At 53.4% G+C, this 26766-nt stretch overlaps 1 protein-coding gene across 1 annotated transcript in view; it reads right to left on the bottom strand.

Moving 5' to 3' along the window:
- The window catches only part of PLEKHD1 (pleckstrin homology and coiled-coil domain containing D1), a gene marked incomplete at both ends in the record, with an annotated part of 28814 nt that overhangs the window by 629 nt on the left and 1419 nt on the right, over nt 1-26766 (bottom strand). Inside the window, 10 exons of the mRNA XM_079699705.1 lie at nt 302-446; nt 846-978; nt 1790-1968; nt 3755-3848; nt 6713-6807; nt 11899-11951; nt 12971-13062; nt 13918-13994; nt 14225-14314; nt 14646-14739. Of these exons, the coding sequence (XP_079555831.1) occupies nt 302-446; nt 846-978; nt 1790-1968; nt 3755-3848; nt 6713-6807; nt 11899-11951; nt 12971-13062; nt 13918-13994; nt 14225-14314; nt 14646-14739 (1052 nt within the window). The remainder of the gene's footprint in view (nt 1-301; nt 447-845; nt 979-1789; nt 1969-3754; nt 3849-6712; nt 6808-11898; nt 11952-12970; nt 13063-13917; nt 13995-14224; nt 14315-14645; nt 14740-26766) is intronic.

Raw genomic sequence — 26766 nt, 5'->3', positions numbered from 1 at the left:
CCTCCCCTCCTGCCCGCCCCTCCCCTCCCCAGGATCCTGGTGGGGTGGAGAGGGAAATACGTTGACCCCCATCCCTTGGGAGACCTGAGTCACCTGCCAAAGGGGGCAGAACTTCAGGCTTTCCCCCCACCCCGGATCCAAGAGCCAAAGGCAGCCACGCCCAGGAGGTGCCCATCAACACCTATGGGTCACCTAGTGCACACCAGGCCTGAGTGGCGCTCCGGCCCCAGGCCGGGCTCCGCAGGGCCTGGACGGCTGGGCAGAGCTCGAGGGCTGGGCTGGCGGTGGGGGCAGGGCTTACTCTTCAGGTGGCTCACGTCAGCCCGCATCCTCTCCTCTTTCTGCTTGTTCCGCACCTTGGAGTTGAGCCCCTGTTCCAGGCTCCGCAAGGCCCCCTCTGCCTCCCGCAGACGCCTCTCCAGGTCCATGCGGACCTTCACCTCAGCCTGAGGGGGAGAGGCAAAGAGAGGGAAATGGGTCCTGGAGGGGCAGCTACCATCCCTTGGAGGCCTTGCCTGATCACCCCTGGCTCAGCGGGCTTTCTCGCCTCCAGACTGGGATGGAAGTTACTGCATCCTGCTTCTTGTCTTACGCCCTCCACCCGATGGCCGGGACTCAGCCCCTGCACGGGACAGGTGTCTCCAATGATGCCCCGCCGCAGGTCAGGCGCAGGTCAGGCTTGTGGTGGCCGCACTGCCTGCACCTGGCTGGTCAGATTGGCAGGGCTCATTCAGGAAGTTGCCCGGTGAGGGCAGGGATGTGAGGGAAGGGTCTCCAGGTGAGGGAAGTAAGCCTCCAGGTGAGGGGAGGGCTCCGAGCACCACGCGCCCCCAGCGGCCCAGCACCTTGAGCTCGCGCTCAGCCTGCAGCTTCTCCGCCGTCAGCTCCTGCAGCGAGTTCTGCAGCGCCTGGGACTGGCTGGAATAGAACTCCCGCTCCTCTTCCAGGGCCCGCGAGCGTTCCTCGTTCTCCTTCATCCTGCCCCGGGAAGAGGTGCTCACTCAGGGCCCACTCACCAACGGGGCTTCCAGTGGGAGGGCGGCCCCTCGTAGGGACCTGGCTGGAGAAAGCCTGAGACCCTGCTTTGTGAGCCCCAGAACTGGCTGGGTCCTGTCTCCCAGGTGGTGATGGGGGTAATGTGGTCAGTGAGGGGAGTCCTGGGTCCATGTCTTGCTAGTTCTGTGAGCTCGGGGAGGTCCTCCAACCCCTCCAAGGCTCAGTTTCCTCATCTGTAAAAAGGGGCTGAGAGGTGGCCTCCCTGGTGGCGCAGTGATTGGGGGTCCGCCTGCCAGTGCAGGGGACGTGGGTTCCTGCCCCGGTCCGGGAAGATCCCACATGCCGCGGAGCGGCTGAGCCCGTGAGCCATGGCCGCTGGGCCTGCGCGTCCGGAGCCTGTGCTCCACAACGGGAGAGGCCACAGCAGTGAGAGGCCCGTGTACCGCAAGGGGAAGGAAAGGAAAGAAGGAAAAAGGAAAAAAGAGGGGGAAAAAAAGGGAAAGAAGAAGAAAGAAAAAAAGGGGGGGGCTGAGAGGACTTGCCCAGCCTGTCACAGAGCTCTGTTAGACAGGCCTAATGACTGTCTGTATGGGTCACACCATTGCAAGAGGCAATTATCAAGTCTGCTTAGGATAGTGAAAGATTGCTTCCCATTTGCCTGGTGGGGAAACTGAGTCCTAGCCAAAAGGAAGTGAGTGACCCATTTGATCGAGGACAACTAGAACCCAAGAGCCCAGGTGTCCAGTTCACGGAGAGTTACCTCTATGGACTCAGGGGTTTAGGGCTCCCTCACCGCTTCTCCGCCAGGAGCTTCTCCTCTAAGAGCTGCTGCATCTTCTCCTCTATCTGCCTCAGGTTGCTATGGAGACCCCCACTGGGAGGGGGCTGCTCGCTCTGATTGGCCAGTGTCTGCAGCTGGTTCTCATTCTCCTCCAGCATTTCCAGGGTTTTCTTCTTCTCTATGGAGAGTTCCTGGCATGGAGGGAGGGAAGAAGAGAAAGAGGCTAAGTCAGGTTCTCCGCCATGGCTGCCCTCACCTGGATTTCAATTCCGGGAAGTGAGGCCCTCCTCACTCAGTCCTCTGAGGGACACCTGAAATGTCTTCATTCTTCCCTGAGGTAAAAGGCCAGCGAGAATCTCCTTCCTCCCACTGAGGCAAGGCTACTCCTCCATCGAGGAAGTCAGGGAGGAGCCCAGCTCGTGGCACTGGACGTGGACGGGCCACCTACTACAATGGGGACCCAAGGCTCAAGGGCATCATGAGCTTCTAGGGTCCTTGTTCCTCCAGGAACAAGTGAGGGAGTGTGCTGGGCTTGTGTGAAGAACACCCAACAAGAACCAGCCCAAGAGCAGACTTAGACATTCTCCCCACTTATCAGACTGGGATCTTGCACTACTCAGAAATTCTGGAGTTGAAACTACCCATGAGAACGACCTCCTGTGGTAAGACAGGGAAAGATAAACAAAGAAAGGCACCACAAAGCCGCAGTCAGTCAAGGGGGAATAGAAACCTTGCAATCTGCAAGGCAGTTCATGAATCTGGTAACCATCACGGATCTCCCACGACATGCCAGGCTCACTCGAGGTGCTGGGCTTGGAGAGAACTTAAGATGCAATCTAGTGAAGCTCACTGTTTGGAAAACACAACCTCATGTGTCAAGTGCATGAACAGATGTACAAAGTGCCGTGGGGACCCAGAGCTCAGAGCAAATCCCTCCTTCGAAGAGTCAGGGAAGCTTGACTACGGTGATATTTGAGCTGAGCTTTAGAAGGATGAAAGTGTTCTCTAGGCAGAGAAGAGGTAAGAGCACGTTCTGGGGGGAAGGAGCAGCGTGGGCAAAGGTGTGGGGGATGGAGGTCACGGCTTCCTCGGGGCACATGTGTTCAGTGGTTTGAAGCAGACGTGGGGATGTCATTGTGCCGGGTGTGGAGGGACAGCAGAGGGAGAGGAGACAGGAGGGTAGCAGAGGCTGGGGCCAGAGTGTGCACCTGGACGCCCTGCTAAAGAGTTGGCACCTTGTCCTTGACACATGCCCCCTCCTCCTCCTCCCTCGCTGTTTCTGTATCAAGTGGAGGTGATCTGGCAGTGGATTTCCCCTCATGCTCAATTTCACCGGGGAACAGCTAAGTGAATGAGCCGCAAGAAGGAAGTGGTGGGTGGCCGTGCAGCCCACCCTAATCGATCCTCCATCGAGTATAAAAATATAAGCACTGGGGCTTCCCTGGTGGTGCAGTGGTTGAGAGTCCACCTGCCGATGCAGGGGACACGGGTTCGTGCCCCGGTCCGGGAAGATCTCACATGCCGCGGAGCGGCTGGGCCCGTGAGCCATGGCTGCTGAGCCTGCGCGTCCGGAGCCTGTGCTCCGCAACGGGAGAGGCCACAGCAGTGAGAGGCCCGCGTACAGAAAAAAAAAAAAAAAAAAAAAAAAAAATATATATATATATATATATATATATATATATATATATATATATATATATATATATATATATATATAGCACTGAAGAAGGTGGACTTCCTAAGGCCACGGTCATAGCCAGGGCAAACTTGAATTTGCCCTTCTGGGTCCTGCTTTGAGCCTCAAGTGTCAGCTGGGGTTCCCAATGGTCCACAGAGAAGAAACCCTTTAGATCAGCTCCCCTTTGTGGCCCGTTTCCCTTGCAGATAACTCTCTGGGGCAACACTGTTGGAAAAAACTGTATCACGTGGCCCAACCATGGCTCCCTCCAGGCAGCCAGCCCGCCAGTGGCCCCTCACCTCCAGCATCTGCTGTAAGGACTCCGTGAGGTGCCTCAGCTCCTTTTTCTCTTGCTCCACACCCCTGAGGCATCTTGCAGTCAGTTCTAGCTCCCTGCAGGGACAGAGGGCTGGGTATGGCAGTGCCCACCCCTCCCAGGCCCCTTTGTGGCTTCTGCTTCACAGAAGCCTATACGGCTTCCCTATACAGCTCAGAGGGCTCTTTGGAAGGCCAGCCCCTCACATGGCTGGGTGCTGCCAGCAGCTGGAGGAGCCCAGGGCTGAACGGAGGAGATCCCGGCCAAGCGGGGCTGAAGTCACTTGCTCCAGGTGTACATGAATCTGTCAAAATAAATCCAGGGCCACCCCAAGGGCAAAGAGGGGTACTGGAGAAACAAAGGCCTCACCCTGTCTTCCCTGGACAGCCCTTGCTACAATCTGCTCACTCTGACATGGGACATGGCTGAGGCCCTTCTCTGGGGTGACAAACTCCTTGCTGCTGTCTTAACAAGCCTGGGTCCCCTTGGGCCTTTACACCCGTTTTCCCTTCCTCCTGCTTGTGATGCCTTTTCCTTCTCCTACCCATTTTCCAACCCCTACCACCCTTCAAGGTCCAGCACAATCTAACCTCTGTTGAAGCCCACAGGGATCACACATATATCTTAATTTCTATAAAACAGGGGCCTGTGCTATGCCCTTGAGCACCTGTTTGTACATTATTGTAAACATTGTTGATGTCTCCTGGGTGTGAGTCTGGTTTTCCCAACCAGATCCTCAAGGGAGAGAGGGCTTATCTTCCATTCCAGGGTCTGGCACAATTCTGGAAGTGAGCAGGTGCTTGGCTATTGGTTGATGAGAGTCTCTGAGCTTCTCCCTCCCCAAAACACATGTCTAATAACTTTCTTTTTTTTTTTTTTTTTTGTGGTACGCGGGCCTCTCACTGTTGTGGCCTCTCCCGTTGCGGAGCACAGGCTCCAGACGCGCAGGTTCAGTGGCCATGGCTCACGGGCCCAGCCGCTCCGCGGCATGTGGGATCTTCCCGAACCGGGGCACGAACCCGCGTCCGCTGCATCGGCAGGCAGACTCTCAACCACTGCGCCACCAGGGAAGCCCCTAATGACTTTCTTTTATAAAGTTGTTTCAAGAACACTCTTTCTGGGCTATCACTGATAATCAGTAGTGATGATGGTGCTGGTGATGATGATGATGGCGATGATGATGGTGATGGTGACAACAACCAGCACCATCAACAGTAACCAGAGCAGTTGTCTCCAAATTCACGGAGAGGCTACATAGAATGACTTGGAGGGACTTCCCTGGTGACGCAGTGGTTAAGAATGCGCCTGTCAATGCAGGGGACACGGGTTTGATCCCTGGTCCGGGAAGACCCCACATGCCGTGGAGCACCTAAGCCCGTGTTCCTCCACAAGAGAAGCCACCGCAATGAGAAGCCCGTGCACCGCAATGAAGAGTAGCCTCCCCTCGCCACAACTAGAGAAAGCCCGCAAGCAGCAATGAATAACCAACGCAGAAAAAAAAAAAAGGAAAAGAAAAAGTAATGACCTGGAGAACTTTAAAGTACAGTAAGTCCCCTACACACGAACCTTCAAGTTGCAAACTTTCAAAGATGTGAACATGCATTCGCATGTCCAATCACATAAGTTAGTTTACGTGTCTGGTGTATATTGTCACGTGCGTGCATCCTCTACAAATGGTTGTGCTTTTGTGTACTTTACTGTACAGTACTGTATAGAGTACAGAGTACAGTATCTTTATCTCAAGCCCAGGAAAGAGCTACTACCCACACATCACTGGATCGTTTTTTCAAGAGGGTAGATAGAACTGAATCCAGCAAGGAACCAGAACCTGTGCCATCAACGTCAGGCGTGAGTGAAATTGCAGCTTGTCTCCTATTGCTGACGATCCTTCAGCTCTACCATCTCCCACCTCCTCTCCCTCCTCCAGTCAGTAACTCTTCGTGCCTGTTCACTCGATGCCAGCCCCTGCATGCCAGCTGTTGTACTGTACTACTGTACTTTTCAAGGTACTATGCTGTAAGACTGAAAAAGTTTTCTTTATTTTTTGTGTTTGTTTTTTATGTATTATTTGTGTGAAAAGTATCATAAACCTATTACAGTACAGTACTATACAGCCGATTGGGTCAGTTGGGGACCTAGGCTAAATCTGTTGGACTTACAAATTGGACTTAGGAACAAGCTCTTGGAACGGAACTCGTTCATGTGTAGGGGACTTACTGTATAGATTTCTGGGTCCTACTTTCAGCAGATTCTAATCCTCTTAGATGATTATAATATGCAACTGGGTTTGCAAACCATACACAGACTAAAGATCCCAAGGGACAGACATCATTAGCCAGAATGTGAAGAGACTGTGCAGGAAAGACAGGGAATGTTGGGGATTTTGGCCAAGGGCACCTCCAGACCAGCCTGACCTGTCTGCCCCGGGTAAGGGAGGTTTGCCCGAGGCAGGAGGGGGTCGTTGCTCATGGGGATTTCTGATTGCACCTGCCCATGCCTCATGCTCCAGGGTGCAGAAGTGGCCCATCGGTGTGGGGTCTGCAGCTTTTTCTGGGCACGCCCCAAGGCCCAGAGCATTGGGAGGACAGATCCAAACCAAGTCATCAAGCAGTGAGGATCTCCTGGGGGGAGGCCTCTCCAGCCTAACGGGAAACATGGGTCCTATGTGTCCTAGCCTGGGTGCACCTTGTCCCCGCCCCCTGCCTCCAGGCACGACCACCACCTCTTTTTTTGTGTGTGTGTGGTACACGGGCCTCTCACTGTTCTGGCCTCTCCCGTTGCAGAGCACAGGCTCCGGACGTGCAGGCTCAGCGGCCATGGCTCACAGGCCCAGCCGCTCCGCGGCATGTGGGATCTTCCCGGACCGGGGCACGAACCCGTGTCCCCTGCATCGGCAGGCTGACTCTCAACCACTGCGCCACCAGGGAAGCCCCACCACCACCTCTTGATCTGCTCCTGTTCCATCTTCAGCTCCTGTACCACCTCCTCAAACTGCTGCTTCTCGGCCTCCAGCACCTGATTCAGGCGCTCAAGCTCCTAAAGAGAATCAGAGAGGAAGAAAAGAGTCACAGGCAGCAAAGGGCTCCTGAGGTCAGGAAGCCCCCCTATAACCCAGGGTACCCTCTGGGGTTCAGCACAGTCTGCACCAGACTTGGAACTAAGCCCTGAGGAGCCCTGGTCCCGTTCAGTGACACACAGTCTCAACGAAACCGAGATCTGTGATGAACTGGGCTCACTTAAAACACACTTAGAATATATAGACATACGTGTGTGTGTGTGTATAGAAATGAATTACTTTGCTGTACACCTGAAACTAACACAACATTGTAAATCAACCATACTACAATAAAAATTTCAAAAATAAATAAATAAAAAATAAAACAAAACAAGAACACACTTAGCATGCTGAGCTAGGGTTTAGAAAGGATCCCAACATCATTTCCTGCGACAGGATGTGATGATAATTCTAGATGTCTGCTCCACTGGGCAACTCCAGTCACTCACACCCTAAGGCGTGTTGGCTGGCCCCCAAGCCCTGGAGGGAAACGTGTGTGTGTATATTTCCATTAAAGATCCCTGGAGTGGCATCTGTTAGAAGCAGCAAAGGAAAGCTATTCCCAATCCTAAAGTCAGAGAGTAAAGCCTTTTTCCTCAAGGCATCCGGGAAACAATGAGCACAGGTGGCTGCAGCCTCCCCTGGACTCACCCCCAAGGGAACAGTATAGCCAGAAAGCCCAGGACAAGCTGGCCCAGGGAACCAGACCAGTCCCTTCAGGATTGCCGGCAAGCTCAAGTGTTTTCCCAGCAAGCAGGTGCCCCCAAGGGGTTCCGTTTTCCTGGGGTTCAGTGGCAGGTGGTATTGAGGGGTGCACTTCAAACGAAGGGTGGTTAGAAGCATTTTGTGACAACTGTTTCGTTCTTCCACATTTTACGCTGTGGGAGGATATTATTTCTAGATCCACTTTCTCTCTCATCTTCTAGCTCCAAATTACACCCTCATTCTTCACCCAGGGGCTTTGTTCTCAAGGATAATGGAAACCCCACCAGGGAGTGGGGCTGCCTGTAGGGAGAAGTTGCCCTTGGCTTTGAGGAGAATCAGAGAAGGAATAAAACCCGAAGAAAAGGGAAGAGTCCGATTAGTGACCCTGAGGTCACTAAAACTACTGTTTTCAAAGAATGTTCAATGACATGGAAAACTGCTGAAGGTACAGTGTTAATGAAGGTAAAATGAAAGGTATCATGAAAAAGGCCATAAAACTGAATATCTGATGTGATCCTATTATGTTTAAGATATATATAAGAATTTTATATAGGAAAAAAGACCAAGGAAAAACACCAAGAAGTTGACAGTAGGGGCTTCCCTGGTGGTGCAGTGGTTAGGAATCCACCTGTCAATGCAGGGGACACAGGTTTGAGCCCTGGTCCAGGAAGATCGCACATGCTGCGGAGCAACTAAGCCCGTGTGCCACAACTATTGAGCCTGCGCTCTGGAGCCCGCGAGCCACAACTACTGAGCCTGCGCTCTAGAGCCCACGAGCCACAACTACTGAGCCTGCGCTCTGGAGCCCACGAGCCACAACTACTGAAGCCCGCAGGCCTAGAGCCCGTGCTCCGCAACAAGAGAAGCCACCACAGTGAGAAGCCCGCGCACCGCAACAAAGAGCAGCCCCCGCTCGACGCAACTAGAGAAAGCCCGTGTGCAGCAACGAAGACCCAACACAGCCAAAACTAAATAAATAAAATAAATTTAAAAAAAAGTTGACAGTAATTACCGATCAGTTGTGGGGTTAAGGATAAAATATGTTTTCTTCTTCATGTTTTCCAAATTTTCTACAAAGAGCACGATTTCTACCATTAGGGGTTAAAGTTCTATATTAAAAAGGAAAAAGAAAGAAAATCTCCTTCCTGGTTGCTCCCTTCCTTTCCACCTTCCATTTCATCTGGATGATTCTTAAATGAAGCTGATGCCCAGGTGGAGCCTAAGAATGCTGACTGGAGTGGAACACACAACCTGTAAAGCTGAAGCAGCCAGAACTTTCTGTTCATGCAGCCCAAGACAGCATAAGTGTTTGAGGCACCGCTGCCATGACTGAGGTCAGCTAAGAACCCCTGCAGCTGAAGACTTTCTCCACCACATCATGCTTGTGCTTCTGACTCTTGCACCTGACTTAAGTTGCCAAAATATGAGGTTGGAAAGAAGGCACTAGACGGCAAATTCCAGCTCCATGGAAGGAAGAGCTTCCAAATAGTGGAGCATTAATGCAAAGGATACCTCCGGAGGTAGTGAGCTGCCCATGCCAGAATCAGCATCAGCATCCACCAGGGAGGTCGGCAGAGAGCCTCACCTTGAAAGGGGCCGTCCTTTCCAGCTCCGAGAGTCTGAGTTCTGACTGGGAGCACCCCGCATGGCAGGAACCCTGCCTGACTTGGCCCTGGGCATTTCTGATTTCCCATGTGCCTGCCCACATGCAAGGCTGAGCTCTCACAGTTCAATCAGAAAAGGGAATGTAGGCAGGCTGCCCTCCTCCAGGGGATAAGAGTGATGATAAGGGAGCCAGGGACACCTGAGGGACCTGCACCCAAGGAACGGCATTGTCTTCTGACCCCAGGGCAGAAGAGCCTAGGATGGCTCCCTTTGAACTCTCAGCTCGTACCCCAAGAGCTCCCCGCCCTTTCTGCCAAGTGGAGGATGTCAGAGCTGCACCATCACACAATGCATATCTGCACAGGCCTTACCGGTCCGCAAAGCGCTCCCTGGCTTATATTTCACTGAGCCCCTCAGCAACCTGGGAGCTAGCCAGGCACAGCCATTGCTCTTACTGGAGCATCACAGAGCCGAATTTGTCCAAGGTCACACAGTCAGTGATAGACTGGTACCAGACCCTGAGTCTCCTTTTAAACCAGACTGCCTCTTGGAGACCAGAGAATCTTCAACTTCTCACTGGGCCATTGAACCAAATGCCTTTCTAAGTGGCCCAAGCAAGGTACTCCCAGACCATCTCTGTGACCTGGAGTGGAGATGGGAAAGCTGAAGGGGGCAGGTGGATCCATAATATAGATGAACAAGTTAAGGAAGGAAAACCCTTGACAGAATGACTCAGTGAGTTCTATTCCCAATCTAGAGCACACAGCTGACACTGGAATGAGAACCTGAGCACATCCTCTCCCTCCTGCCAGCCCAGAGCAGCCTTCACCAAGGTGGACCCAAGCTGGACCCAAGTGAGTCTTGCTCACATTTTGTACCCCAAACCCAGGAAGTTCACAGCTGGCAGGTCTCCTTCCTTCAGCATGCTATGACTTTAAGCAATGTCTGTGAGCAGTGGGTCTCTGCTGGCCTCATTTCCTGGCTAAAGACCTAGATAGAGTGTCTAAATTTTCCTCGGGCTGACTGCCGTCCCAGATTTAGTCTCTCTGATGGATAAGTCTGTCTCTCTCTGCCAGCGGCTGTGTCTGTCACTCCATCCCATCCCCTGGCTTCCTAAATTACCTGCTTTTAAGTTGCTGACAATCCACCAGAAGTCTCACTTTTCAAAATGTACAGAACTGTATGAAGATAATGCCAACATTCTAATGTGGGAAGAACCCAGATGACAGCCCGGACCCAGAGGCCCACACACCGCTGGGGGGGAGAAGGCTCAAAGCCGTCGTGATGCCAATCCTCAGATCCATGCAATCCTAATACAAATCCTCAACAGATTTTCTTTTCTGTTTGTTTGGGTTTGGGTTTTTTGTTTGTATGTTTGTTTTTGTAATTGACAAAATGATACTGAAGTCCAGCTGGAAGAAAAATTGGGCAAGAATATCTGATACATTTTTGGAAGAAGAAAAAGGAGGGTGGATTGTCCTACTGGATTAAAATCAAGATGTAATGTAAAATTATAAGAATCAAAAATATTCATTCATCGAGTCATTCTACAACATTTATCATGTACCCATCCTGGGCCAGGTGTGCTCTGCCAGGCCCCGGGAGAGTTTGGGGTGCTACAGAGCCATGATGCTTCTTGACTGTCGGGCCCGTTTCCGAGCCCAGTGACGGGGGGTTTGGAAAGGGTGAGGAGTTTGGAAGAGTCAAGTCAGAGAGGCAGGCACTGAGCCCAGGCTGATGGGCCAAGCCCTGGACTTGCCTGGGAGAGACAAGGAACAGGCACCAGGCAAAGAGAAGTGGACCAAATCAGGCCCTTCCTCTGCAGGCACCTCAGGGTATGCCACTCTGGGGCTTGGGGCTCAGGCAGTTCAAGTGCAGGATGGGCTAATTAATGATCGTAACACTAACAAACGTAGATGTTCATTAAGCACATACTATGTGCTAAGCGCTTTCTATGTAACACCTCACGGAATCCTCAAAACATCCCTGATAAGATGGGTTCTATTATTATCCCCGTTTTTCACATGAGACTATTAATGTTCAGAGAGGTTAGGTAACTTGCCCAAGGTCACACAGCCAGAAGCAGTGAAGGTCCAATCCAGACACAGGCAGCCTGACTCCAAGTCAGCATCGCTAACCACTACCCTACCCTGCCCTTCAGGGGTGGTCATGATTTCTCAGAACAGGCAAGGCCCAGTGCTGCATGGAGATCCCAAACGGCATGGACTTCAGCTGCCCCCGTCTTCAAATGAGGCAAGGGTCTCCTTCATACCACAGCCTGCCCCCAGCCAATGCTTGGCCTCCTTAGAACTTGTATGTTGACATTTAGAGGATGAAGGAACCTCTGATATCATCCAACCCAACCACCTTTATGGTGCCAGAAGCCCCGCTATGGATGAGAAAGGCCACCGCAGCCTCCTGTGAATATCACCAGTGACAAGCAGCTCATGACCTCCTGACACAGCTTATAAAATTTTTGAATGGCTCTTTCTCTAGAAAGTGATCACCCACCCTTTTTATTTTCCTCCCCCGGGACTGGCAAGGAGAAATACACTTCTTGCCAAGAAGCAACAGCAAGTCCCAAGCACTGTCATCTCATTGGCCTCCCTGCTCTGCCCGTCTGATTTCCCAGCAAGTTGTCTGGGTGCCCATCTCCCCTACACCACTCCCTCATGCCAGGAACACAAGTCGTCAGTACACTGTGGCTGTGAAAGGGCCCACCGAGCGGGAGGCGGCGGGGAGCAGCCTCGATGTGCCCCTACCTCTCTCTGCTCCCTCTGAAGGCAGAGTTCTTCAGTCTCTTCCATCAGTTTGTCTGCCAAAGCAAGCACACACACTGTCACGAAAAGCTCACTCCAGATCCAGTCCTGAGGGGTCAGTGCCTGCGATCACCTCCATCACCCCCAGCTCCTCCCAAGGAAGAGGTCGGCACTGCCGTGCCCAGGCCAGACAGAGGGGGTGGGGCAGCTCCTGGGGATGGAAGCTCCATGCTGGCCCAAGCTGCTACACTCCTTTCCCGGCACTGTCCCTGCTTTGTGCATTCATAAGACAATGGCAGCTCATCTTTGGAAGCTCAGGTGGATCTCTGCACCCCGGGGGTGCTGTTAGCCTCTGTGCTGGTGTCTGGCTAGTGAGGCAGGGCAGGTCCTGGGGGCAGAGGGTGTCTGGAGCAGGCAGAGGGGAACCAGTGCTGGGGCCCCACTTGTCTAAGCAGGGGAGAGGGTCCCAGGCAAAGGACCGACCTCCCAGGCTCACCTTCTTCTTTCTCAAACAGAGCATGCCTACCAGCCAGTCAGGAACACAGGGGCCTAGAACCTTAAAGTGGGCTGGGGGTCAGAACTGGGACCAAGTCCAGACCTTTGGGGCCCTGGGCAGGATAACATCAATTCCATTAGTGGGACCCTTACTGCATGCCTGACACAAGGGCTTCCAGGCATTTTCTTATTTAATCTGATCCTCACACCACCTCTAAAAGCTAGGAACAAAAATGTCTCCATTTAAAAAAAAAAAAGTCTCCATTTTAAGGATGAGGAAACTGAAACTTAAGCTGAGCTGCCTAAAGATACACACAGCTGATGGATAAATGACAAAGCTGGGTCCAGAGGCCAGGCCCCTAACCACCAGACTCTCCTGCCTCCTGTCATGCTGGCCCAGAGGACATGTATCACGTCATAGAGCCCTCCAGGCTCCGAGCCAGTCTCTGGCTCCTCATAGCCTGCTAAGCCCCACCCAAGACACGCTCTCTCCATCCTGCATCAAGCCCTGGGCTGCAGCCCCCGGCCCTGAAGTGCTACCGTCAGGGAGCCTCAGTTTCCAGCCCATCCCTCAGCCAACCTAAATACTCCTGCTTCTCCTTGGCCAGCTGCAGCCCCTGGGCCTCTAGGCTTTTGATCATGGCTTCTCCCAGCTGGGCATTCTTCCAAGTCCTGGGGAGGGAGGGCAGATGGGACAGGAGAGAAGAGGAAGAAACACAGAATCGTTAAAACAGAAGGGTGGAGGAGAAAGAGAGTGTGCATGGTGTGTACTCGCCATTCTTTCTCCTCCAGAATCCCAGCTCGCATTCACCTCGGCACCTGCGGCTCTGGGCACGCCACCAGCATTGATCAGTTACAGTCCCCGGAGGCTGGCCCAGGCTGCAAAGTGGGCCACCGTGGGCTGGGCCAACAGAACTTTGGGAGCAGGGAAGAGATTGCTTCCTGGGCTGCTTTCTACACCATTGAATGCCTACCACCTGGCACAAGGCCTGGCACGGGGCAGGCACTCAGCATTATTTGTGGAACTAAAAGCACGACCCAGCATGAAATAGGCAGGTGCTGGGACAGGGGTTTGTGCGCAAATGGATAACGCTGGGCTGGAGGTTTCTGTGATCTGGACTCTGATGTACAAAGCACCAGCTCTGGTCTGAGCTAGGGTTAATTATGGGCCTGGGGAGATGAGACGGGTGTCGGGAGGCAGCCAAATCCTCCTAGTGATGCTGGGTTTGCTCCTGAGAGTTGGAGACAAACGGTGCCCACATCTGCCACCTGTGACGCTAGACAAGCAAACTCACTTTGCTCAAAGCTTACTTAGGAGACCCCCCAAAGATGCTCGAAACCTGGTCTGTCTCCTCTCCCCACAATAACCAGCTCCCACAGCCCTGTCCTCCCCACCCTGCCCTCTGCTAGGGTGCTCAGTGCCCACCGGGATCCCAGCAGAGAGGCAGGGAGATCAGGGTCGGCACAGCCCACACACTTTCCCCTTCTGGACCCTCAGGCTGACCCCTCCTGCCCGTGCACACTTACACCTTCCCAGACTCCTGCAGCATCTCTAGCCACTGGGTCTGCTCAAACTCCGACTCGGCAGCCAGCAAGATGTTCCCCTGCCAGGAAGAGGAGCCATGGTTGTGCCTGAGAGGAGGCCACCTTGAGGACCATGGAGGCCACGGCCAGGCCTCTGCAGGCCCTGATCTGCTCTCCCATCCGACATCCCCAAGTCACTGACACTCTTCCCAGGCCAGCCCACTGGAGGGGTTGCCCCTAGGGAGCCCGGGGTCCCAGAGAAGCTGCTCTGCCCTTGCTGAGCCCAGGCCAAGGGGAGAGCCTTACTCACGTGGAAATCCTGGTGGGAGATTTTCATGGCGTAGGGCATGCTGGGCTCTTCCTTAGCCTCCACCAGGCAGCCCCCCAGAGGGATGACACCCTGAGAAAGAATCAGAAGAGGCACCCACACCCCCACACCCCCGCCCAGCCCAGGTCACTCAAGGCCTCTGGGATCCCTCAGCCACAGTCAGGTGTTGCCCAGGGCCCGAGAGGAAGTCAGACCAGAACTTTCCCAGAAGGGGCACTGGAGGGCGGGGACCCAGGCCAGGAGGGGGCCAGGGTGGCTTGTGCCCCCAGAAGGACTTGTTTTCCAGATGCCCTGTTAGACCAGAGCAGGACAACAGATGGTACCCTACCCCTCAGGGGATACCAGCCCCCGTTGTCCCCACTGGGCCCTCCCCCGCTGTGGCCCTGGGGAGAGGGCTCCTCACCTTAGGATGTATATTGAAGTATTTGTTGGTTTCAAAGCTCTTTTTTTCACTCTCAGAGTAGTAAAGAAGAAAGCTCTCTTTGATGATGAAAAACCTATAGCAGGTGGTGGGGAAGGAGGGGCAACCAGGAGAGAAGGGGTGAGGTTTCTCGGGACGACAAGAGTGACCTTGAGGGGCCCACGCTCCCATGGGGAGCCCCTGGGGACACCAGCTCAGACTCATCCTCACCAACTCATGTGCCACATCCGGGCAAAGGCCTCAGCTGGTCAGTCACCCACCATCAGGCAGCCCAACACTTGCACCAGTGGAAGTGGGCACAAGAGGCCTTCAGTGGCTTCCACAACTGGCTCCTCCAGCCCCGAGCCGCCACACAGGGGGTATCTGTGGTCCTTCCCCTCAGGTACCTTCAGCCCCGTGAGCCATCATCTTGGTCCCTTAGGGTCTATCCCAGGAGAGGCAGAAGGAGGGCAAGAAGACACAGGATCCCAAGGTGGGTCTTTTGACAAGTGGTCCTGAAGACTGGCAATCAAATGGGGTGTGGGTACCAGGCTGGTGAGGCCAGGCCTGCCGCCTACATGTGACACCTGCATTGCCTCTGGGCTTAGTTGCTCCACAGCCTCCTTCTGGGATGTGGGTCTAACTTAGGATCTCTGGGCCCTTGGTGCTTTCTGACTTTGATGCCCACAGGTGGAGCACTGGACCCACCCTAGGGACTCTCACAGACCTCGTGCTTGGAGCTGACTAGGATAAGACACCAGGTGCCCTCCAGGGGAAGATCCAATTGGAGCTGAGAGCCCCAAGGCTCTGGGACACTCAGAGTGGCTGGCTTCTTCCTCCCAGGGCCCCTGCTAATGTCACTGTTGGAGCCATGGGACTTAGGGGAGCCAGAAACAGCGCTCAGATGAGCTCATGACAGCCAACAGCGCGACTCTCCCCGGCTCTGTGTTCAGTGACACTGTATTGGTAGCTGATATCAGTCATACTGTATTTACACCATGAAAATCATCAAATGCTACAAATCAGTGCTGCACACCCCCGCCCCAAGAGAGCCAGTTGTTAAATATTTATCAGCACAGCACTGGTTGGACACACCCTCTTGGGAGGGGCTTGAAAAGTTGCTGGCGAATCTCTGAAGGTGCCACCAGCCCTGAGACCCTTCCTGAGGCCACGGCTACAGCGGGAGGGTCGCTGGCATGGCTGACAGCTGCCGTCTCACCTCCCCTAGGGAAGGAGCTCAGCTCTGTCCTCTGCTGTGCGCCTTACCCCAACCACGTTCTTTATCTGCACCGACCCTCTCTGCCCAGCCAGATACTGAGGGGAGCTGCGGACCTCAGAGGTGACATCCTGCTAATGCCAACTCTTCCCCCAGTGGAGGAAGAACACACGAATACCACCCTCTGCCCAACTGCAGGCACCTCCTGGGCCCCCCAGCGCCTGACCCCTGCCCACCTTCTTGGCCTTCCCACCACTCCTGCCGTTCAGCCTCTCTGCTCGAGGCGAGCACTGAGCTCACTGCCTACTGCCTGACTATGTTTTGCATGATCCTGCAAAGGAGGCTGTGCAGCTCTCCCAGGAGTGCCCACTGGTTGAACCGGCCTCACCCTTGGTGACCAGCCCAGCCCACACTGCCGTCGGAGTTCCTCCTGCACTTGCTGACTGGCCATGCGCTTGGCACTTAGCTCCACAGCCACACCCCGTGTGCTCATCTTGTCTGGAGGGGGCACTGGGCTCCTAGAGGGTGGGCCATGGTCCCTCAGTCCTGTGGGACGAGAGAGATGTCCCCAGAGAGTTGCAAGGGAAATTAAGAACACAGACCTGCCACTTCTCAGCTGCGGGGCCTTGGGCAAGTAAGCTCACCTCTCTGAGCGTCAGTGTATTCACCTGTAGGATGAGGGTGAGAACACCGACCTCGTCTGGTTATTGTGAGGATCAAGTGAGATTGTGCTCAGCACTCGGCCAATCCACAGAAGACCCGGGACAGGGCTGAGTGACGCATTCCCATGGTCCCATTACCCACAGGAAAATGGGAGGCAGCCACCTGCTGGGGACCCTTCTCCTCCCTTTTCAATGGCTTCTGAAATACTGCTATGGACTGAACTGTGTTCCCCCAGATTCATATGTTGAAGCCCCCAATGTGACTGTATCTGGAGATAGGGTCTCTGGGTGGTAATTAAGGTTAAATGAGGTCAAGAAGTAGGGCCATAATCCAACATGCCTGTGGCCTTCCAGGAGGAAGCATCTGCTCTCCCACTCTGCCACTTGAGAACAAAGTGAGAAGGCAGCCGTCTGCAAGCCAGGAAGAGGGTCCTTACCAGAACCTGCCTATGTCAGCACCTGATCTCAGACTTCCAGCCTCCAAGAACAGCGAGAAAATAAATTTCTGTTGTTTAGCAGAAGGGTTTAACAGTTCAGCTGTTTACTCAGTCTGTGGCATTTGCCTGAGCTAAGATAAATACCTTCGTGCCTTCCTGATACTTCTGGAGCACCCTCCTCACTCAGAGCAAAGCACTGTGTCAGGGATGGGTGCAGGTGGCAGGCAGGTCACTAGACACACGGGCAGGGAGAGAATGGGACTCTGGAGGCAAACAATCTCCATCCCCCAAGCCACAGCCTCAAGCAAGCTCCCAGCCTCACTGAGTCTTTCCTTCAAAGCTCCTCTATTAAAAAAAAAAAAAAAAAAAAAAAAAAAAAAAAGCTCCTCTATAAAATGAGGGTGCAGATATCTGTCTCTTGGGGCTGCTATGAAGATACATTCATTGATTCAGCAAAGAATCTCTGCACTCCCACCTATGCCAGGCAATGTTCTGGGTGTTGGGGATAGAGTTGTGGACAAGATACATGCAAATCTGTCCCCATAGAGCTTATACTTGAGTGAGTGTGTGTAGTGGGAAGGCAGATGGTAAACAAGTAAGAAGGAAATGCCATGTACTAGATGTCGATAAATGCTACGGAGGAAAATAAAACAGGGTAAGTGACAGGGTGAGGGGTGAGTCGGGGAGGTTTTGATATTAAACAGAATGGTCAGGAAGAGCCTGAAGGTAGTATTTGCTCAGAGGTTAGTGTTCCAGGCAGAGGAAGTGCAGGTGCAAAGGCCCTGGGGTCAGAAGTGTGCCTGGTTCTGGAAGGAACTGCGGCTGCAGCATGGCTGCAGCAGAGGGAGCCAGGTAGAAAGTAGACTGTGTAAGAGCCTGTTGGCTACTGTAATAACATTAATGATAAAGCTACTGTTTACTTAGCACTTATCCCAAGCCATGCCTTATTCCAAGCAGTTACTTCTGTTAATTCATTTAATATTCACTATTATCCTATGAGGCAGGTGTCTGCACTTCTATGGGCAGAAATGAAGGTGACACAACCTGCTGAAAGTCAGACTGCTAGTTGTTAGAGGCTGGTTTTTCCTCTCAGAGGGACAGCCACCGAGGGTTTTGAGAGGGGTGACATGATCTAACTCACACTGCAAAAGGTTCCGCCTGGCTGCTGGGCTGAGAACAGATTGTTGGCGGGGAGTGTCGGGGAGTGGGGGAGCCACAGGGATCCATTAGTGGCCACAAGAGGGGCAAGAAAGGATCCGGTGGATAAAAGCACATAAAGTCCTCTGCATTTGTCTGCCACACAGGATGTGTCCCCAGATGTCACAGCCCTCCTCCCCTTGACCTCTGAAGGAGGGCACAGAGAGGCAGGGGAAGACGGATGTCCAGGGTAGCCTTTGTTCCACGCCAGCCAGACTTCAGCAGGCCTCAGGGCCCCCATGGCTGCAGGGGTTGTGAAGGGCTCATGCGCCATGCATGCCAAGACTGGCCCTGTGGCAGCTGCTCTCGGTTTGGTTTGGGTAGGGGTGAGGGTCACAGGGAGGGGAGCCGGCACGGACCTGGAGGAGGAGGGCGACTCCCTGGCTGGCAAGGAAGAGGATGGCCCAAGAAAGGGCATATCTGGCAAGCACACTTTGAGGACCCAAAGGGCTGGCTTTGCTTATAACGCCACCTCAGTGCCTGCCCGCTGCTCCAGCTGATGACTCTCAACTTCACCTCAGCAGGTGGGAGCCCAGGGCCTGAGTGCCCCTGCACAGAAAGACACTTCCTCTTCCTGTCCCTTTCTCCAAAGTCCCCTTACTCCCAGGCCTCTCATTCTGACTGCAAGCCAGTGGCCGCCTCCTTCTGGGTCCTGCAGAGTTGGGCTGGCTGAGTAAGGGTCGGAGATAGTCACTAATTACTTAGCTGTTCTCATGTACTGGCCTCCATGCAGAACGTATGTATCAGTATTTGATCCATGTAACAATCCTGGAAGGTAGGGCTTTTTGTTCCCATTTTACAGATGAGGAAACTGAGGCTTAGAGGTGAAGTAACACATGCAAGGTCACACAGCCAGGGCAGAGGTGGAGCTGGGACTGGAACCCAAAGACAACAGCCCCTGCTTCTACACCCACACCACACTGTCTTGGGAGCTGCTCTGGTCTTCGTGCCAGCACCTGGGCAGGAAACAGATGGGCCAAAGGCAGTAGGTGTTAAGGCTGGGGTAGCCAAGGGTCAGAGCTCTGCCACTTACCAGCAATGTGACCAGGGCAAGTCCCCTGATCTCTCTAGGTCTCAGGTCCCCCAAAGTAACTTGAGGATAATAATAGTACATACATCTCTTAGGGTTGTCGGGATAATGAAATGAGTTTGTTCACATAAAGACTTCAAACATTGTGAGACACATGGTAAATATTCCTTAAGTGTTTACTTTTATTACTACTATTTTATTTATTAATATTAGGTTCAATGTCTGCCACAGCCTCCCCTGACCTCCTTTCCCATTTGTGCTCACAAAAGCTCCTACTAGCGGGAGCTCTTGGCTCCAGCCCAGCTGGCCAGCTCGCTGTCCTCCAAACACACAGCACTTTCCTGCATTTGCCCCTCCCTCCTGTCCAAGGCCCACCCTTCTATCCAGGCCAACTTCAGTCCTGGGCGAAGCTTTGTCTCCAGCCCTAGCCCTCAGGGCCTCCCTGTCCAGCCCACTGTGCTGTGGTGAAGCCCAGAGAGTGTGCGTGAGTCTGTGGCTGGGGGGTCAGTGTCTACCCTGGCAGCCTCTTCTCTCTGGTTTTAAAGAATTTAAGTATTTTCACCTCTAGATTAAGGAGCATTTATGAGGTACCAAGACACTCATTTTACTAAGTGTTTTATTGACATTATCTCATTTAAATCTCTCATAACAATTCTAAGAGATGGGGGTGTCTGTTTTTCCATTTCACTGGTGAGGAAACTGAGGCACAGAAAGATTCAGCAACTGGCAAAGGGCAAACTGGGAACTCAGCTCTGTCTGCCTGTTACTCAACCAGGTTCATTTGCCTGACGCGCAGCAAGCCAAATGCTGAGAGGCTGAGGTTTGCAGCAGAGAAAGGGGCATAAGTGCAGTGGCCGGTAGCTCCTGTTATGTATATATTAATACTACATTGGAAGTTAAAACCTACTGAGAGAAAATTAGACAACTTGGCTCCAACAAGGGTCATCACGAGAACCTGGATTCGATCTCTTGGGCAATATCTTCTTATGGATCCCATCAGGAATAAGGTCGATATTTGAGGGATTACTTAAACCGTCATTTTTTGTGTGCCTGCTAGGACTTATACTCCTTCTTGCTAAAGCTCTGTACTTGCTCTTTGCCACGCATCCTTAAGCCCCAAGTTCTAATCCATACGATGATCATTCAACATAAAGACCCAGACCACCACCCCACCCCACCCCTGCCAAAAAAAAAAAAAAAAAAGAAAGAAAAGACCCAGACCCAAAGCCTTGGTCCCATATTTGCAATCAAGTTCAAAACAACTCCATTCCTCAGATCCTCTGTAGGCCTTCGCCCCTTAACAGCAGAAAGTAGGCCTCTTCCCTCAAGACTGAGGAATTGGATCAAAAGATAGGGGAGGACATGGGGCTTCCCTGGTGGTTCAGGGGTTGAGAATCCGCCTGCCAATGCAGGGGACACGGGTTCAAGCCCTGGTCTGGGAGGATCCCACATGCCGCGGAGCAACTGGGCCCGTGAGCCACAACTACTGAGCCTGTGCGTCTGGAGCCTGTGCTCCGCAACAAGAGAGGCCGTGATAGTGAGAGGCTCGCGCACCGTGAAGAGTGGCCCCCGCTTGCCGCAACTAGAGAAAGCCCTCGCAGAGACACGAAGACCCAACACAGCCAAAAATAAATAAATTAATTAATTAAAAAAAAAAAAGATAGGGGAGGACTGAAACTGTGCCCCATAGGGTTAAAAATCCATAACAGAAACTGGTGACTAACAGAAACTCCTGAGCTTGTCTTACAGAACTGCAGATAAGGGAACGGCTTCTTTAAAACCCCTCTGCTTGTAACACAACGAAACCTACTGAAACCAGAGGGACCCAACCCGGAGGATCAAGTCTGCACAGAATAGACTCCCTTGCCCCATAGGTGACCTTTTGACGTCACAGCCCCAAATTCCCCCACGGTTCATACCAAACTCACCCGGAATTTGCACATGCGTCCCATGATGAAGTCTGTAACTCAGATACGCCTGCGCAGAACACCAATTTCCTCACCTCCTTCCCTCCAATCACCTCTCCCCAAGCCTCAGACCACCCTGTTTGTTTATACCATAAATACCCCAAGCTCCTTGCCTTCGGGGAGACAAATTTGAGATTTATTCTCCCGTCTCCTCACTTGCCTGCCTTGTGAATAAAACTTGCCTCTGCTGTAAACCTGGGTGGCTCAGTGCTTGGCTTGCTGTGCGTCAGGCAAACAAACCTGGTTGGGTAACATGCTGACAGAGCTCAGGTTCTCAGCTGCTGTGCTCTCTGACGCCTGGCCCCCTCATCACTGCACTTGTCTCTCCTCATCGCTTCAGACCTGGCATTGTTGTTTGCCTTCTTAGAGCTTCTCTCTGCAAAGTGACTGTAAGCTCCTGGCCGGCTCAGGTCAGAGAGCGTGAATGAATCACCTGGTACAGCCTGGGCCCAGGGGCTTGATGATTTCCTGCCCTCAGGGAGCAAATGCAGGAGCAAGAGTTGTATAAATCAATAATGTGAGAACTACTCAATGCTTCTCAAGCTCCTCGTTTGTGCCAGGCACTGTTTTAGTAACACCAGAATGTTTGTTAACTACTCATTCCTCACCGTGAGCTAGATGAGGTAAGTGGAGAACAGAGAGGTTAAGTAACATGCCCCAGGTTACACAGCTGGTAAGTGGGGAGCTGGGATTACTACAAAGCACCAGGGTACCCCGTGACATTGTAAGTTTGTATGAGACACCAGAAGAGTACAGACCAGTGAGGAACAAATGGTTTGGGTGTCCAGCCAAGGGAGTGGCAAGTGAGAGGAGGTGACAACTGAGCAGGGTTTGGAAGCATGAATAGGAGTATCTGGGAAACTGAGGGGAAGAGGAAAGGGGAGATGCATTCCAGACAGAAGGAACAGCAGATGCAACGAATAGTGTGTTCGAGGTTATCGGAATATGTCTGGCATTACTGGCAGGTAAGTGCCAAAGGGGTGGGCAGTGGTGTGGGGGGAGGGAGAGTAGGGGGTGAGTCAAGGTCAAAGAGAGAAGTGGGGACCAGACCAGGGTGGGGCGTGTGGTCCTTGTGAGAAGGTGGGGCTGCTTCTTGCAGATGAAGGGAGCTGCCAGTGGGTTTCAAACAGGGCACTTGTGAGGTCAAATTGCAGTTGTAGACATGGAGATGGTGGCTTTGAGGGCTCCACACCCGGGCAAAGGCGCAGATTAGAGTTATTGGTTATAACAGAGCTATTGGTTATTGCTGATAAGCATCAGCAGGGCTTGTTGAATAGACAAGAGTGGGGAGAGCAGAGTCTGGGATGACATGAGGGCCAGGACACTAGCTTAGGTGACAGGGTGGACACAGGTGCAGTCCAAGCTGAACTAGGGAACCTTCCTAAGCTATGCCTCCACCTTTACTCCCCTCCTCAGTGCTCTGAAGGTGACAAGGGCTCAAGCAGAGCTTGATAGCTAACATAGGCCTCACAGTTGATCCAGCTGGAATTGAGGCGAAAAATGTTACTTAGACCCACAGGTACCTTCTAGGCTGGGTGGGTCCTGGCAAAGAAAGGCCCATCTACTCTGCCGAGCTCCTTAATGTTTGGAGATGCAAAAGCCAAGTGTGGGCGTACAGGCTGGAAAGGGCTTTGCATCACAGAGTGAGAGAAACTTGGAGTTGGGGGAAATCCTGGAGGGCGGTGGGGAGGAGGGGTGATGGGAGAATGCAGAGGAGAGAGGATGCAGGGAAGATGCAAGAGCCCCGGTCCTACAGGGTCAAGAGATAGCAGTGAACAATCCCAGCTCTGATGGTAGTGAGATGCGGTGCCTGGAAAGCTCGAGAAACTAGGGAGCTGACCCTCAACTGGGTGCTTGCACCTCTGGGATTTAAATGTCTCCTTCACCCTGCTCTTTGCCAAACCTTCCCCTCAGCACAGTCTACTAGACCCCCAAAGACCTTGCGTGGAGGCTGGTGCATCTGTGTGGCAGGGGGGATGGGCGCGAAGACGGAGGAACAAGCCGGGGCCCATATCTGCTAGTGCAACAAGAAGCATCTACACTGGGCAGCCAATTCATCCACAAACAAGGAAACAAAGAGTTTAGAGCCCCTCGGGGATTAGCAGAAACCCTGTGCAGGCTTTACACTTCCTCAAGTCTTCCTGTGGGATGAGACCCTGGGCCAGACGTCTCACTGTCAAGAGGGCAGCCAGAGCCCAGCGGACACGCGAGCTGCCCATGGGTTACATTTCACGGGAAGGCGGGATACGCAGCCTGGCTGCCCCTTCTTCCCTGGGCACAAACGTCCAGAACAGAACCAGCACACAGGCTCCCCCATCCCTGAGCCCCTCAGGCACTGAGAACGGGGGTGTGGGGTTTGAAGCCAGGTAAACCCTAGAGCCAGGGAAGGACAGCTTATCAGAGGTGTCCCTTTCAGAAGCGGCAGAAGGAAGGTAGAAATGACACAGGCCTCAGCGCGTGTCCCTTTTCATTCTTTCCGGGTGGCCTTGTATGCTCAGGGGAGGCTCATCCTGGCCTCTGCCACTTGCCTGGCTTTAGGTCTGAGATGACAGGACAGGAGGAATCCTCCTGCCTGTGAAGTACTGATACATGGGTGATGACAAGTTAGGGTATATGCAGAGATCATCAAGTCCAAGGGGCTCCAAAAAATGTGAGCGGGATTCTTCAAACAACATAGTAAAGACGAGCTTACTAGGTCAAGCAGGTAACAGGGCGGAGGCACTGGGTGAAGTGGGAGGGGGCCTTGGAGCCCCGCCTTCTCTCCCCACCCCCGTGCGGTGGAGTCGAGGCACTTGTAGAATCACCATGGAACAGAGTTTAAAAGCCACAATTTGATCCATTTCCATTCTGTGGATGAGACACTGCCAGCCAGTGAGATGTGACACAGCCATGCCTCAGCCTGAGTCATGCGGCTGGTCACCGGCAGAGCTGGGACTGGAACTCAGAGGTTCTGCCTCTAAGCATGGGTTCACCTGCCACCAACGGCCACAGCTGCTCTCAAGAGAAACGGCTTTATATTTCCAAGTCTTGGACATAAGGAAGTTGAATTGCCTGAAAGGGTTCTGGCCCCCATTTTCAAACAGGCCATCAACAGCCTCTAATGCCAGCTCCTTGGGAGTGCGGGGAGAGGAAGAAGTGTGTCTTGTTTGCACAACCGACTCATTTAACTTTGGTGCAGGCGAATCATCACAGGACCGCAGTGAAGCCTGAAATAATGGGTGTTAATTTCTTCTTACAGCTGTGCTGCGATCCGGAGAGTGTACCCATCTCCTTAAGCTAAGGACTCCGTGTAACCTCGATGTCACCACCTCCGAACGGGCAGCGTGCGATGGACAGAGGGATCTGGGGAGGTCCCTCAGCTGCCACCTAGCCACTGCCTACCACCAAATGCTGTCCTTCTAAAAGAAGTTTGGAGAACACAAGTTGATTATAAAAAGAGGGGCCTGCAGGCACCCTCCGGCTGGGATAGAACAAGCAGAAATGCTGCAGCTGTGCTGGGGGGACACCTCCCAGTCAGCTGTGAGAAACGCTACATGAGCCAGACAGTGAGACCAAATCCCAGTGTCACTAGCGTGAGGCAGAGCCTAATGCATGGAGGTGATACACAAGCTCTTCCCCTGAGCCCTTTGGGACAGCTCAGTATCACAGTGTCACCTTTAGGAAGCGGTGCTCAGAGCCAAAGAGGAAACTCCCGGACCCAAATCTCTGTGTGAAGAAAGTCTCCCCAGGTCTTTTTGGTATGACGACCACCAACTGCACAGATCATCTTTCCACACCTGCGCAGGTTGTGGCTTGAGATTTGGGAAATTAGGCCGCTGTCTCCATGGTTTCCCTGGCACTTAGTGGACACCGTGAGTCTCAGCTCCCTGAGGCAGGACCCACCGATGTTCCACAAGGGTGAGCTGCTGCTGGGCTGGGCTCAGGGCCCACTGGTCACCTTACACCTGGGGGGCTGGGGGAGGAGGGACGGGAGTGTAGACACTCCTGCTGCAGGAAGGAAGGGGCTGGGCCCGCCTCATCAGGGGCTCCAGCCTTGGGAGGTGCTGGGAGGGATTTGGGAGAGGGACTGGAATGCCGGGGAAAGTAAGAAGCCCAGAGAGAGAGCTGGCCTGTCTGCTGGACCAGCCGTACCACGGGGCTGACACCAGCCAAGGCAGAGATGCTCCACTCCCTTCCTCCTTGTCTCTGAGCACCCGCATCTCCACTGCTCACAGGTTAGGGGGAGGACAGACTCGTCCACCTTGCCCTCTAGACACCTCTTCCAGATCCTCTTATCTCTGCTAAGGAATGCTTTTGATTCCTTTCTCTTTTTGTTGTTCATGGGAAAAAAGCTGACCCTTCAGCTCAAAGGCACCTTCCCACCCCGGGAAGGGCAGGACTGCTGGGGCACCAGGAGCTGGAGGCACAGCCCTGAAACAGACCCTGAGCGGAAGAGGTTTTACAGAACCCAGCTGGCCACAGCCGCTCCCATCCTGCCCGTTCGTTATTTATGTGGCTCGGGAGCCTTTCCAGGGCCCCTCTTCTTAGCTGTCACTCTCCCAGGGCATCGATCGCCCTAATGGCAAGGCAGTGGCGGGCCTGAGCTGCCCGTTCCCAGGCCTTCCTGCGGCTGCTAATTAGCTGGAGTCCAAAGACTCCACTTCACAAATGGGGAACTGGGACCCAGGGGCCCCTGCTGGGCATTGAAAGGGAGCTAAGCTTAGTATCATGCCTCCCCCATCCCAGACCCTCTCTGGCTGGCTGGTGCTGATCCAAGGCTAAATCGTGTGTGTGTGTGTGTGTGTGTGTGTGTGTGTGTGTGTGTCTGGTGTGTGTGTGTGTCTGGTGTGTTCCCAGAACTGTGAACATGCACAGAGGCCTAGAGTGGGCAGGGGGAATGTTAGTTCTTTCCTGAGTCCCAGGGGAAGGGGAGTCTTTTCACAGCGGCGACTCCAGAATTCCCACAAAGGAAGGGAACAGAAGTGACAGTCTCCTTGGAAGGGGGCTGGAGGGCTGGACTTTGCAGGGCATGTACGCTGTTCTGACTTGGATTGGACGGTTTCTGAGTGGCTGTAGGGGTTACTGGTGGAGATTCTTGGGGTGGGGGCACTACAGCTCTCCAAGGCCCCCTTGGCTCCATCACTGTGCTTTTAGCTGGAGCTTTTGTCCCCAACACCTCCCAGCCCTGGAATCAAGTGTAGCTGCAGGGGCCAGGTCCCCACACCTGTGGGTGGGGGGGCCCAGGGGACAGAACCTGAGGGTTGCAGACCCCTAGCATTTACTAGGGATGCAATCAGGTGAAAATGCCTGGAAAGAGATATCTTGGATGTCCGGAGGTAATACCAAGGACAGCAGCCAGACCCAGTGGAGGAGTGTGGGCTGCCTGGAGCAGCTGAGGTAGAAGTGGTGATGGGGCACTCTGCTAATGGTTCTTAAAGTTATAAGCAGCCTTCCCACCACCACTCGGGCGCCCTGGTAGAGACAAGCTAGCTCCTGGCACTTGGGAACTGCAGCTCAGACAGCACAGCCCTGGAAACCCCTCACAAGATGCTCACCACGTTGCCCCAGGCCTCCATCCAGGGGATCAGAGATAAGCTGAACTTTGGAGGAACTCAAGGAGCCTACATCCCATTAAA

Source organism: Hyperoodon ampullatus (assembly GCF_949752795.1).
Source record: "Hyperoodon ampullatus genome assembly, chromosome: 3".
In the NCBI taxonomy this organism is placed as follows: domain Eukaryota; kingdom Metazoa; phylum Chordata; class Mammalia; order Artiodactyla; family Ziphiidae; genus Hyperoodon; species Hyperoodon ampullatus.
Note: the sequence above shows the minus strand (reverse complement) of the source record. Positions and strands in the feature narration are given on the sequence as shown.